The following is a 15,080-nucleotide window of genomic DNA, read 5'->3' as shown; positions in this document are numbered from 1 at the left end:
AAAAAAAAAAAAAAAAAAAAAATAGATGCAAATTAATCCAAATATTAATTTCAATTATTAGATAAATTAAACAAGATTAAAACAAATATTTACCAGCCTCTGTTTTTAAATCTTAATGTTCTTCTGGTTGTGGGTGGTTGTAGGCTCAATAATAAGAGAGCCTCCTGGTGCTAAACTAGAGGCTGACTGAACAAGAGGAAAGAATGTCCCATAGTGTCATTTGGGGGACTTGAAGTCTCTGATATGATGCCTGAACTTCAGCTACTTAGAATAGGAAAGTTAGTGCTTTAGACCACTGCATTTCAAACTTCAATGCACATGCGAATCACCCAGGGATCTTGTTAAAACACAAGTCTTATACAAAAATTAACTCCAGACAGATTAAAGACTAAGACCTAAAACCATAAAAACCCTAGAAGAAAACCTAGACAATACCATTCAGGACATAGGCATGGGCAAAGACTTCATGACTTAAAAACCAAAGCAATGACAACAAAAACCAAAATTGACAAATGGGATCTAATTAAATGAAAGAGCTTCTGCACAGCAAAAGAAACTATCATCAGAATGAACAGGCAACCTACCGAATGGGAGAGAATTTTTGCAGTCTATCCGTCTGACAAAGGGCTAATATCCAGAATCTATGAAGAACTTAAACAAATTTACAAGAAAAAAACAACCCCATCAAAAAGTGGACAAAGGATTTGAACAGATACTTCTCAAAAGAAGACGTTTGTGTGACCAACAAACATATGAAGAAAAGCTCATCATCACTGGTCATTAGAGAAATGCAAATCAAAACCACAATGAGATACCATCTCATGCCAGTTAGAATGGTGATCATTAAAGAGGAAACAACAGATGCTGGAGAGGATGTGGAGAAATAGGAATGCCTTTACACTGTTGGTGGGAGTGTAAATTAGTTCAACCATTGTAGAAGACAGTGTGGCGATTCCTCAAGGATCTAGAACCAGAAATACCTTTTGACCCAGCAATGCCATTACTGGGTATATACCCAAAGGATTATAAATCATTCTACTATAAAGACACATGCACACACATGTTTATTGCAGCACTGTTCACGATAGCAAAGACTTGGAACCAACTCAAATGCCCATCAATGATAGACTGGATAAAGAAAGTGTGGCACATATACACCATGGAATACTATGCAGCCATAAAAAAGGATGAGTTCATGTCCTTTGCAGGGACATGGATGAAGCTGGAAACCATCATTCTCAGCAAACTAACATGGGAACAGAAAACCAAACACCACATGTTCTCACTCATAAGTGGGAGCTGAACAATGAGAACACATGGACAGAGAGAGAGGAACATCAGACACTGGGGCCTTTCAGGTGGTGAGGGGCTAAGGAGGGGATAGCATTAGGAGAAATACCTAATGTAGATGACAGATTGATGGGTGCAGGAAACCACGATGGCACGTGTATACCTATGTAATAAACCTGTGCATCCTGCACATGTATCCCAGAACTTAAAGTATAATTTTTTAAAAAAGATTAAAAAGGAATATATAATAGAGTTCATTTCCTATCTGATTACTGTAAAACAGTAAAATGAGTCAAAAGTTAAATAAAATAAAACACAAGTCTGGGGTGTGACATGGCATTTTGCACACCCAACATGCTCCCACATGATGCCAACTCTACTGCTCTTAAGACCACACTTTGAATAGCAAGGCTTCATGTCACAAAGTTAACAGTTTGGTCATAAACTGTTGTATAAAAAAAGGAAATTTCATATGAGGTAGGGCAGCAATTTGAACTTAAATAACTGTTTATGTGTTGATTTTAAAATAATATCTTGTCATCAGATTAGTTATAGAAATGTAGGAATAGTTGTAAGTACTATGTGAGATCACTTTGAAGAAGATACAATCATTACAGTTTCCAACAACCTGATAATTATTTATGTTCAGTCATTAAATGTATTTCAGTGTCTACTGAGTTTAATAACCAGTGTTACAGAAAAATTTTTAAGTGTAAGTCTTAGACGTTAGTTATTAGAAGCAGGATAAGTGATAGTTTAGAGTGGAAGATTCAGAGATAAATTCCCAGGTTCAAAAGCTGGCTTCTCCACATACTTACCATGTGGCCTCAAAGCAAATTACTCCTCTCTGTGACGTCCATCCTCATCTCTAAAATGGGGATACTCAGAACAGATCTCATAAGGTTGTTACAGGGTTTTAAGAAATAATACATATAAAGCACTTTGTACAGTGCTTAGCAGTAAACTCTTTACAAGTGATGGCTATTACTACTAGTATTGATACTGTTTAGGAAATACTAAGCTAACTGGTTTTTAAGGATTTGTCAGTGTTCAAATATGGTTCTCAGTATGTGATTTGTTAGTGTGTAATCAGCGATGCCCTCTTTCAGTTTCTAAGGCAGTAAATGATTTATAGGCTGCTTTCTGAGCCACTTGTCACTAAGTGCTGCTGAGAACAGGCTCTGTTGCCTTAGATAACAGAGATGCTCCTGCATCTTAGTTTGCTTTTTGATCAGCAGTTTTGATCATGAGGTAAATACACATTTGGAAATCATTCATTCACTTTGTATTAAGTAGCAACAAACCAGTGAGCTAAATGAATATTACTGTCCTCAACCAAAACCAATTTTTAAACATAAAAATAACTGAAGGGGGCCAGCCCCTCCACACCTGTGGGTATTTCTCATCAGGTGGGACGAGAGACTGAGAAAAGAAATAAGACACAGAGACAAAGTATAGAGAAACAACAATGGGCCCAGGGGACCAGCGCTCAGCATACAGAGGACCCACGCCGGCACTGGTCTCTGAGTTCCCTTAGTATTTATTGATCGCTATCTCTACTATCTCCATGAGGGGGATGTGGCAGGACTATAGGGTAATGGTGGGGAGAGGGTCAGCAGGAAAACGTGTGAGCAAAGGTCTCTGTGTCATAAATAAGTTTAAGGAAAGGTGCTGTGCCTTGATGTGCATGTAGGCCAGATTTATGTTTGACTTTACACAAGCGCCTCAGTGCAGTAAAGAGCAGTATTGCCGCCAGCATGTCTCACGTCCAGCCATAAGGCGGTTTTCTCCTATCTCAGTAAATAGAATGTATGATCGGATTTTATACCAAGACATTCCATTCCCAGGGACAAGCAGGAGACAGATGCCTTCCTCTTATCTCAACTGCAAAGAGGCCTTCCTCTTTCACCAATCCTCTTCAGCACAGACCCTTCATGGGTGTCGGGCTGGGGAATCATCAGGTCTTTCCCTTCCCACAAGGCTGTATATCTCAGGCTGTCTCAGTGGGGAGAAACCTTGGACAATACCCAGGCTTTCTTGGGCAGAGGTCCCTGCAGCTTTCCACAGTGCATTGTGTCCCTGGGTACTCGAGACTGGAGAATGGTGATGAGTTTTACCAAGCATACTGCCCGCAAACACATTTTTAACAAAGCACATCCTGCACAGCCCTAAATCCATTAAACCTTGAGTCAACACAGCACATGCTTCTGCAAGCACAGGGTTGGGGCTAGCGTTACAGATTAACAGCATCTCAAGGCAGAAGAATTTTTCTTAGTACAGAACAAAATGGAGTTTCTTTTGTCGTCTTCTTTCTACATAGACACAGTAACAGTCTGATCTCTCTCTTTCCCCTACAAATAACTAATTCTTAATATTCATCATTCATTTCAGTCTCTAACCATCAAAAAGCAGTTGCTTTACCATTATTGATAATCCATCCTCAAAATGATTAAATAAATTTCTGTTGTCCTACCTATAGGAGCTATCTAATTTTCTCCTGAATTGTGTGATTCATTTTCTCTAAGGTTTTTGTAAATCAGACCTAAGGATCTCTTGGTCTTAGTTTCTATCTTGGCTTCCTTCTGCTTAACAAGCCACAGGGCAGCCAGGCCTTTTAGTGAGTTAATTAGATATTTTTGGACTACATTCAGTCTTATACGGTGGCTAACAAAACAATTCTACAGCTTTACTAGGCCTTTTGATAGCAAATAAATGTAACATAAACTAAGATTTAATATGTGAATTCTTTCCCTTCCTCCTATGACTCCTATCTGCTTCAGGAGAAGATACTTACATAGGAAATGGCTCCTTTTATCCTTTCTCAGAAGGTTTCCTCTCTGCTTTACATAGGATAGTTTAAGGGTGGCCAGTTTGAGCATGTCTAGGAATCACACAGGTAACACAGGTTATACCTGGCTTAGAAAAACCACATTCTTTTATTCTTATGACTCATGTTTTAAGCATGCATACTTTGTAAAGCAAATATAACACTCTTCATTTTATCTTGATAAATAAACATTTGTATAAACATCTTTTCTCTTTTGATAATTTTGATATTAAAGATTACAAACTTAGAAGAGCAATTAGAACAGTTTAGAGAAGAACTGGAAAATAAGAATGAAGAAGTTCAACAATTACATATGCAATTAGAAATACAGAAAAAGGAATCTACTACCCGCCTACAAGAACTTGAACAAGAAAACAAATTATTTAAGGTAATTAGTTTAGAAAAACTTTTATCTGTAAATAAGTCATAGTTTCAGTCCTATATTGCTTTATTATTATTATTATTATTTTTTTTTTTTTTTGAGACTGAGTCTCACTCTGTTACCCAGGCTGGAGTGCAATGGTGTGATCTCGGCTCATTGCAAGCTCTGCCTCCCAGGTTCAAGCGATTCTCCTGCCTCAGCCTCCTGAGTAACTGGGACTACAGGCATGTGCCACCATGCCCGGCTAATTTTTGTATTTTCAGTAGAGATGGGGTTTCTCCGTGTTAGCCAGGACACTCTTGATCTCCTGACCTCATGATCTGCCTGCCTTGGCCTCCCAAAGTGCTGGGATTACAGGCGTGAGCCACCACACCTGGTCCCTATATTGCTTTATTAAGCATTTGGTAAATCCAGCTGTTAAATAATACTCAACAGATGGACATTAACAGGCAGACACATTTGCATAGAACTTATTTTCAGCCCAACCTGAACATTTGAATTCATCATAAGTGAAAATTTTGGGATCATTTATCAAAATAGTTTAAGAATTATTGATTTCCAATAACCATATGGTATCTCTGATTGTATTCATTTGTACATTATAGGCTCTGTTTTCTTTTGTAATTATGTTCTGAAAATGATGTGTAATGATTATTCCAACTGTGATAATTATTTTTGTTCCTAGGATGACATGGAGAAACTGGGACTTGCCATAAAGGAATCTGATGCTGTGTCTACTCAAGACCAACATGTACTGTTTGGGAAATTTGCCCAAATAATACAGGAAAAAGAGGTAGAAATTGACCAATTAAATGAACAAATTATGAAACTCCAGCAGCAGCTTAAAATTACGACAGATAACAAGGTATACTTATTTAAAATTGATTATGAAATTAATATGAGCCAGAGTTTTAAAGGGCCAAATGGTTATAATGTTGCTCTCCATTGAATTTAAAAAACAAACCAATTTTATTTTATTCTATTTCATTTATTTTGAGACGGAGTCTCACTCTGTCGCCCAGGCTGAAGTCCAATGGCACAACCTCGACTCACTACAACCTCCGCCTCCTGGGTTCAAGCGATTCTCCTGCCTCAGCCTCCTGAGTAGCTGGGATTACAGGCATCCACCACCCCACCTGGCTAATTTTTGTATTTTTAATAGAGATGGGGTTTCACCATGTTGACCAGGCTGATCTCTAACTCCTGATGTCAGGTGATCCACCCACCTCAGCCTCCCAAAGTGCTGGGATTACAGGCATGAGCCACCACACCTGGCCCACTTCTCTTTTAATTCATTAATTTTAATTTATTAAGATACGTTGGTGGCCAGGCACAGTGGCTCACACCTGTAATCTTTATACTTTAGGAAACCTAGGTGGGCGGATTGCTTGGGCCCAGGAGTTCAAGACCAGCCTGGGCAACATGGTGAAACTTTGTCTCTACAAAAAATATGAAAATTAACTGGACATGGTGGCATACCACCTGTAGTCCCAGCTGCCGTGAGCCATGATCATGCCACTGCACTCCAGCCTGAGTGACAGAGTGAGACCCTGTCTCAAAAAGAAAAAAAAAAAAAAAAAAGCAAAGACACATTGGCTTAATAATTTATATGTATTTTTCTCCCCTCCTAATATTGTCATAGGATTTTAATGTTTTTCAGAAAGGCTCTGTGACTTAGATTTTATTATATTATTCTAACCAAATCTATTATAAATTCTAATATTTAATATGAGTTAAGTAAGGTAATTACCTTTGGTCCCATCAGTTGTAGCCTTTATTTCCTTACTTCATCCTTTTCCATTAAGAAATTGATATTGACTATTTTCCTAATAGGGAATCAGCAACTAAAAGCTTATATTACTTTATACTTAACAAAACTTTCTGGGCCTTGTTTGATATAATGGGGCAGATATTGATCTATAATGAAATTAAGGTAGTATGTCTGAGAAGTAGTATATTATTTTTGTGTGTGATCATCTCTTTGCCCTAAAATAAAGTAAAATTTTCAAAATATAAATACATATATATTATGTATGTTACCTTTTTCATTAATAGGTTATTGAAGAAAAAAATGAACTGATAAGGGATCTTGAAACCCAAATAGAATGTTTGATGAGTGATCAAGAATGTGTGAAGAGAAATAGAGAAGAAGAAATAGAGCAGCTCAATGAAGTGATTGAAAAACTTCAACAGGAATTGGCAAATATTGGACAGAAGACACTAGTGGATGCTCATTCCCTCCCAGAAGAAGCAGACAGTTTAAAACATCAATTGGATATGGTTATAGCTGAAAAGCTGGCCTTGGAACAGCAAGTAGAAACCACTAATGAAGAAATGACCTTCACGAAAAATATACTTAAAGAAACCAATTTTAAAATGAATCAGCTAACACAGGAATTATTCAGCTTAAAGAGAGAACGTGAAAGTATGGAAAAGATTCAAAGTATACCAGGGAAAAGTGTTAACATGGCCATAGATGATCTGAGCAAAGACAAACCTGAACTGGAAGTAGTCCTTACAGAGGATGCTCTTAAATCCTTAGAAAATCAGACATACCTCAAATCTTTTGAAGAAAATGGCAAAGGTTCCATAATTAATTTGGAAACAAGGTTGCTACAACTTGAGAGCACTGTTAGTGCAAAGGACTTAGAACTTACCCAGTGTTATAAACAAATAAAAGACATGCAAGAACAAGGCCAGTCTGAAATAGAAATGCTTCAAAAGAAGATTCTAAATCTACAGAAAATACTTGAAGAAAAAGTGGCTGCTGCTCTTGTGAGTCAAATCCAACTTGAGGCAGTTCAGGAATATGCAAAGTTCTGTCAAGATAATCAAACAATTTCATCAGAACCTGAAAGAACAAATATTCAGAATTTAAATCAACTAAGAGAAGATGAGTCAGGGTCAAATATATCAGCATTAACCTTGAGAATATCAGAATTAGAAAGCCAGCTTGTTGAAATGCATACTAGTTTGATTTTAGGAAAAGAACAAGTAGAAATTGCAGAAAAAAATGTTTTAGAAAAAGAAAAGAGGCTGCTAGAACTACAGAAGCTATTGGAGGGCAATGAGAAAAAACAGGGAGGGAAAGAAAGGAAAAGAAGCCCTCAAGATTTTGAAGTTCTCAAGGTTGGTTTTGTATTTGATTATTTTCACTTAAGTACTCCTAAGTTAATTGCTAATTTACTGAATATGGTGTTCTGTTTACATCTAGCAGTTTATACAAAAGGATTTTTATAAAAATATACCACTTCTAAAAAATACGCTGTTGTTAAAAGAAAAACTAGGCTGGGTGCGGTGGCTCACGCCTGTAATCCCAGCACTTTGGGAGGCAGAGGTGGGTGGATCACCAGGTCAGGAGAGCGAGACCATCCTGGCTAACACGGTGAAACCCCATCTCTACTAAAAATACAAAAAATTAGCCGGGCATGGTGATGGGCACCTGTAGTCACAGTTACTTGGGAGGCTGAGGCAGGAGAATGGCGTGAACCCAGGAGGCAAAGCTTGCATGAGCCAAGATCACGCCACTGCACTCCAGCCTGGGCAACAGAGCAAGACTCCATCTCAAAAAAAAAAAAAAGAAAAGAAAAAGAAAAACTAGACAAACTAAATTTACGAGAGTTTATTTGAACAAAAAAGGATTCATGAATTGGGTAGCACTCAGAACCAGAGGAGTTTCACGAATCTCTTTTGTGCAACAGTGGCCGGTGAATATTTATAGACAGAACTACCAAATAAAGTACAGTTACAGCTAGGTGTTTACCTTATTTGGACCCGGTCTGCTCAGTTGACTGCTTGTCATTCACTAAGAGTAGCTGTTTATTATACTCTTAAGATAATGTTTTCCGTTTACGTACTCCTCAGTTAGGTTTACGTACTCCTAAGTTAGGTTGCAATTCCTTACATAGGAACTCAAGATACAGAGACAGCCTCAGGCCAAATTTAACTTAACATTGTGTAGTCATATTATTATCACTAAAATAATGGATACAGACTGTATTTTGTAGTCTTCAAATGTGATGTTTATTTCATGAACATCATCATTAAATGGAGCAGTCAGAAGAAACTAAGAAACATTAACTTTAGCAAATGTCCTCTAGGACTTGTGGGGATTTTTTTCTTAATTTCCTTCTAATATGCATGTTATGTTATCATTCCTTTTAAGTAATAATAAGTATGAAAATATATTAGGATTGACAAAGAATGCAGACTTTACAGAAAAAATCTATTATTTAATAACATCTACTGAATTAATGTGTGGGTGACATATTTTACAAATTTTTTTTTTTTTTTCTTGAGACAGAGTCTTGCTCTGTTGCCCAGGCTGGAGTGCAGTGGTGTGACGTCAGCTCACTGCAGCCTCCACCTCCTGGGTTTCCAGCGATTCTCCTGCCTCAGCCTCCCAGGTGGCTGGGATTACAGACATGCCACACCACACCAGGCTAAATTTTTTTGGTACTTTTTTTTTTTTTTTTTTTTTTTTTTTTTTTAGTAGAGACGAAGTTTCTGCATGTTAGCCAGGCTGGTCTCAAATTCCTGGCCTCAACTGATCCGCCTGCCTCAGCCTCCCAAAGTGCTAGGATTACAGGTGTTAGCCACCACGCCCGGCCAACTTTTACAAATTTTATACCTGATAATAGATTTCATCTGTTTTAAGTAAAAATGCATAGTTGACCTCTGTAAGTTTACTTATGTGAAGATCTGAAATCATAGTTCTCTATTATAGATAGGATAAGAGCTTTTTTTCCCTCCAAATTCTCACCTTATAAATTTATAACTTTGAGTAGCAGAACTTCAGTCTTCTCTAAACACCAGGAGATTAACTGATAAATCACAATTATTTAATTATATAATGTATTTTGCAAAGAATAATAATTACCTGGCTTTTTCCTCCTTCATTGGAACTAAATTACTCTAAGTTATAAATAATTAAAATAGTAATATAACTTTCTTTTTTTTTTTGGAGACAGAGTCTTACTCTGTTGCCCAGGCTGAAGTGTAGTGGCACGGTTTGACTCACTGCAGCCTCTCCCTCCTGAGCAGCTGGGACTACAGGCATGCACTACCACACCTGGCTAATTTTTGTATTTTTTGTAGAGACAGTTTTGCCATGTTGAGGCCAGTAGACTGGCCTCGAACTCCTGACCTCAAGTGATCTACCTGTCTCAGCCTCTCAAAGTGCTGGGATTATAGGCATGAGCCATCATGCCTGGCCTAAAATAGTAATACTTTCCATGTATGAGTTCTAAGAAATATCTTAGTTACACTTGGTTTCTTTTGACAAAAGTGCTATAAATATGAAGAACTTTTTGAATGGTAATAAAGAATATTTTCACTAATAATTTATAAATTTTTCGAATGTATATGAATGACATTATTTGCCTTTTATTCCCAGAAAATCATTCTTTTCTCAAGAAGAAAATCATTATCTCAAGAATATAAGATGATGGTTCTGAAAAAGCTTCTGTGTTTTTGGAAAGAGCATTGATTTGTTGCAACTCCTTTTATCTGTAGGCAGTCATTCCTTGGGTAGTTTTATTAGAATGTATAAGTGCCTTGAATTTAGCTGTATTTCTTTAAAAGTATGTGTTTCTTATGTTTTCCGCTATCATTCAGACAACTACTGAGCTATTTCATAGCAATGAGGAAAGTGGATTTTTAAATGAACTCGAGGCTCTTAGAGCTGAATCGGTGGCTACTAAAGCAGAACTTACCGGTTATAAAGAAAAGACTGAAAAACTTCAAGGAGAGCTTTTGGTAAGATAAGTAACATACCTCCTAAGTCACTCATTTCTACCTATCTTAATTGCATTTCAAAGTATATACCCATCTGTAGCAAATCAAGCTCCATAACTTAAAAACTAGATAAAAAGTATTTTGTGGATTTGATGAAAACTTTCATTGTTGTAAATTTCTTTACCAACATCTTCTTGCTTGGTTTTCCTGGAAATCTTTGTTAGGAGGATACTTTTTATTTCCATTCTGTTAATGAAGGAGTAGAAAGTTGTTAAAGAGGACTGTGTATCCCATGAGAACCAAAAGTAGAAGCTGATAAAATTATTTCACTTTTATAGTAATCTATGACCATACATACATACAAATATATATATGTAAACTATGAGTGTTTCTAAAATGTTTTTCCTACTGCTCTGAGGAAAATGAACATATAATCATGAATTACATTCCTCCCACCCCCTTTAAATTCTGCATTTAATATGGAAAGATTTGAACTGAATGCCCTACTGTTCTACTCATTACGTTTTAGATAAAAGAAACAAATATGGCATCTCTTCAAAAAGACTTAAGCCAAGTTAGGGATCACCTCGCAGAGGCAAAAGAGAAATTGTCCATTTTAGAAAAAGAAGATAAGACTGCGGTACAAGAAAACAAAAAGGCCTGCATGTTCGAGCCACTTCCTGTAAAACTGAGTAAAAGCATTGCATCCCAGACAGATGGGGCTCTGAAGGTCAATAGCAGCAATCAGACTCCACAAATTCTTGTTAAGAATGCAGGAATACAAATTGATTTACAGAGTGAATGTTCCTCAGAAGAAGTTACTGAAATAATCAGTCAGTTTACTGAAAAAATTGAGAAGATGCAAGAACTACATGCTGCTGAAATTTTGGACATGGAATCCAGACATATTTCAGAAACTGAAACCTTAAAGAGGGAACACTATGTTGCTGTTCAGTTACTGAAAGAGGAATGTGGTACCTTGAAGGCAGTGATACAGCGTCTGAGAAGTAAAGAGGTATTTGGTTTCTATAATATTGTTCTTCAACATTGTGTGCTTTTTAAAAAAAAAAAAATCATTAAAATTAATTCATTTTGTAGATGACAAACTAAAATGCAACTCATTAAGGCACTTGATCTTTCTAAGTAGGTGTATTATCAAGGCAAGTTTTTAACTCCTTGTACAGTATTCCTTTTTTAAAATTTTTATTTATTTATTTTTCTTTTATTATACTTTAAGTTCTGAGATACACGTGCAGGATGTGCAGGTTTGTTACATAGGTATACCCGTGCCTTGGTGGTTTGCTGCACCCATCAACCCGTCATCTACATTAAGTATTTCTCCTAATGCTATCCCTCCCCTAGCCCCCATGCCCCGACAGGCCCTAGTGTGTGATGTTCCCCTCCCTGTGTCCATGTGTTCTCATTGTTTAACTCCCACTTATGAGTGAGAACATGTGGTGTTTGGTTTTCTGTTCTTGTGTTAGTCTGCTGAGAATGATGGTTTCCAGCTTCATCCATGTCCCTGCAAATGACATGAACTCATCCTTTTTTATGGCTGCATAGTATTCCATGGTGTATATGCGCTACATTTTCTTTATCTAGTTTATCACTGATGGGCATTTGGGTTGGTTCCAACATTGTGTGCTTTTAAAAGAAAATGAGAAAACTTAGGGCAGTCTCTTCCTTACGATACTATCACAATTTTAATAGTTTTGAACTTTTTTAAATTTAAAGAGGTTTTAGTTTTAAAATTTTTTAAATCTTTCCATTGTGTAGAGTTAAATAATATATGATGTTCCTTTATGGACTTAGAACATGTTATCATTCCTTAATTCACGAATATCTCTTCTTATGGTAATATTCATGAAGAAACAGACTTGTTTTAAAAAACCATGAATAGTTTCATTTATTATGAAAGGTGTGACAGATTTGATTACAGCATGAGAAACCAGCAAAATAATTCAGCGTATTCTATTTTTATTAAAGCAAAAAATATATGTATTTTTTTCTGTTTTCTCTAATTAGGGATCCGCAATTCCTGAGTTAACACATTCTGATGCTTACCAGACTAGAGAAATATGCCCCAGTGGTAAGTTTTATAAATATCTGTAATGTTTGTAGTATTTGTTTAAGAAATATTGGTTTTTTGGGGACATGGGGGTTGATTTTTTTTTTTTTAAACAGCAAATGATTTTCATTATTTTAGATTCTGGATCAGACTGGGGTCAGGGAATTTATCTTACACACAGTCAAGGATTTGACACAGCATCAGAAGGCCGAGGAGAAGAAAGTGAAAGTGCAACAGATTCCTTTCCAAAGAAAATAAAGGTACTAAAAGATAGATACCTTTTATTAACTCAGCCAGTGTTGTTTCTATGTTGAACATAGCACTTCATTAGAAGTTATGTGGTGGGATCGTTTCTGAAGAGAGAATTGCATAGCTAGAAGGAACCTGAGAGATCTATTTTATTTCCATATTTCACAGATAATAAAGTAAGAGATTTAATGATGATACGTATGAAGACTTTTTTCTTAATAATTCTTATTCCTGATGTTTTCATTTGCCAGAATTTTTAAAGTAGTCTTAAAGAGTAGAAGTTATATCCCATGTATTTATTTTGGTCAAATCAGTGGCTTATCAGTAAACCTAGGAAGAGTACATTAGCCAAACAGAAGGAACTTAGAGATGAGAGCTATGGAAAGTCATAGGCCATCTGCTGGAGTTGGCTTACCTCTCCACAGGAAGAAGGCATTCAGTAATGTTGAGCTGGAGTTTTCTCTCTGCAAGCTATCTTGCTTAAAATTTATTTCTCTTTGTATGTCTAATTTTTCAGTCTGTGAAGAAGTTGTCATAATTCTGGCTTTTGGGTTTTGGTTTCTAGGGATTACTGAGAGCTGTCCATAATGAAGGCATGCAGGTGCTTTCTCTCACTGAGTCTCCCTATAATGATGGAGAGGACCATTCTATTCAGCAGATTTCAGAATCTTGGCTAGAAGAGAGAAAAGCTTACCTCAGTACAATCTCATCTCTAAAGGATTTAATTACCAAAATGCAACTGCAAAGAGAAGCTGAGGTATCCAAAGAATACTATGCATCTAAATCGTTTTATGTATTATTTTAACAATAATAATACATTATAAATTATGTTTTATACATATTTTTGCATGAATAACTATATATATTTTCACATTTGAAACTCTGCCAGGAACAGTGCCTCACGCCTGTAATCCCAGCACTTTGGGAGGCCGAGGTGGGCGGATCACTTGAGGTCAGGAGTTCAAGACCAGCCTGGCTAACGTGTTGAAACCCATCTCTACTGAAAATACAAAAATTAGCCAGGCGTGGTGGTGGGTGCCTGTAATCCCAGCTACTCAGGAGACTGAGGCAGGAGAATCACTTAAATCTGGGAGGTGGAGGTTGTAGTGAGCTGAGATCGTGCCACTGTACTCCAGCCTGAGCAACAGAGTGAGACTCTGTCTCAAAAAGAAAAAAAAAAGAGAAGAAGTACACATGCTCCTAGACTTTTAATTATTTTTCTTTGTAGATTAATATTTTTAGAATGTTTTTTAAATATGCTTATTTGAAAACTAACTTTGGTTATATGTACTTTGCTAGGTTTATGATAGTTCTCAATCTCATGAGAGCTTCTCAGACTGGCGAGGTGAACTACTGCTTGCCCTTCAACAAGTTTTCTTAGAAGAGCGTAGTGTTTTACTAGCAGCATTTCGGACGGAGCTGACAGCTCTAGGTACTACAGATGCAGTTGGCTTACTAAACTGTTTGGAACAGAGAATACAAGAACAGGTATAATGAAACTTCATTTTAAACAACACTGTAATAGAAATAAGGAAATGACTATTAATTTTAGAGTCTTAATTTAAGTATGAAGGTTAAGATTTTAATAGGATCCACTATGAATATTTTTTTAAAAATTATTGTAACTGTTTTAACATGTTAGAAAGTAAGAAAGACTGAAAGTTAAAGAGCTGATTTTCTAACCTAGGAAATTAGAAAAAGAGCAACAAAATAATCCCAAACTAATTTGAGAGAGTAAATTCTCATTATTTGCACTGGTTATGTTCTATAAAGTTGCTCTGAACATTGAACAGTCATTGCTTCTAAGGGAAATACAAGGTTAGGTTCCTGTAAGCCTTTGGTCACATTTTCATCAATCAGTACATAACTTTGTCTATATGTGATTCTATTTTAAGACATCTTATTTATTGTATATTATTGATTGATTAACCTTAAACGCCACCAACAGCACTATAACTCATGCCTGAAAAAAACTTGTCTGACACATATATTTTCTCCTTAAGGCACATCACAGCCTTCTCGTACTTAGGAACACCATAAAGCACTTCAGTACTACTTTTGGGGGCCATTCTAAACAGTGAAATCACAAATAAAAAGCACAAAAATTTGAAACATCACTAAATACTCTGTAAAAAGGGCATTTGACTTTAGCTGGGGACAGCCACATTGGACCATTTAAATTTTCTGCTGCTCTATGCATTTCTGTGAAAGACCATGAAAGCAACACAACAATGAATTTGGGAGTTACAAATAAATTTTAGTGAGAAGGCAAATCTGCAAATATGGAATCAGAATAATGAGGATTCCCTTTAATGAAGAAAAAGACGTCAATAGATACATTGTTACAATAAGATAAAATGTTAAAAGTTGGACATTTGAACTTTTCTGAAGAATTGGTTAAGCAAAATGATAAAGCACACATTTTTAAAGTTAGGAATGAACTGAAGATATAGTTGAGATATAAAAATGATAGAATATTATGAATAATTTCATGAGAATAAACAAACACCTGGGTGAAATGGACAGAT

General features: G+C 36.3%; 1 protein-coding gene across 2 annotated transcripts in view; it reads left to right on the top strand.

Moving 5' to 3' along the window:
- AKAP9 (A kinase (PRKA) anchor protein 9) overlaps nucleotides 1-15,080 on the top strand; it is a 172,310-nt gene that overhangs the window by 134,739 nt on the left and 22,491 nt on the right. For both annotated transcript variants that reach the window (XM_011989703.1, XM_011989696.1), the window contains exons 29-37: nucleotides 4,353-4,505; nucleotides 5,185-5,364; nucleotides 6,555-7,628; nucleotides 10,116-10,256; nucleotides 10,765-11,250; nucleotides 12,261-12,324; nucleotides 12,442-12,563; nucleotides 13,118-13,309; nucleotides 13,852-14,040. In XM_011989703.1, coding sequence (XP_011845093.1) covers nucleotides 4,353-4,505; nucleotides 5,185-5,364; nucleotides 6,555-7,628; nucleotides 10,116-10,256; nucleotides 10,765-11,250; nucleotides 12,261-12,324; nucleotides 12,442-12,563; nucleotides 13,118-13,309; nucleotides 13,852-14,040 — 2,601 coding nt within the window. The remainder of the gene's footprint in view (nucleotides 1-4,352; nucleotides 4,506-5,184; nucleotides 5,365-6,554; nucleotides 7,629-10,115; nucleotides 10,257-10,764; nucleotides 11,251-12,260; nucleotides 12,325-12,441; nucleotides 12,564-13,117; nucleotides 13,310-13,851; nucleotides 14,041-15,080) is intronic.

The sequence above is a fragment of the Mandrillus leucophaeus genome, unplaced genomic scaffold, assembly GCF_000951045.1.
Source record: "Mandrillus leucophaeus isolate KB7577 unplaced genomic scaffold, Mleu.le_1.0 Scaffold1098, whole genome shotgun sequence".
NCBI classification, from domain to species: Eukaryota; Metazoa; Chordata; class Mammalia; order Primates; family Cercopithecidae; genus Mandrillus; species Mandrillus leucophaeus.
This window is presented reverse-complemented; position numbering and strand designations above follow the sequence as displayed.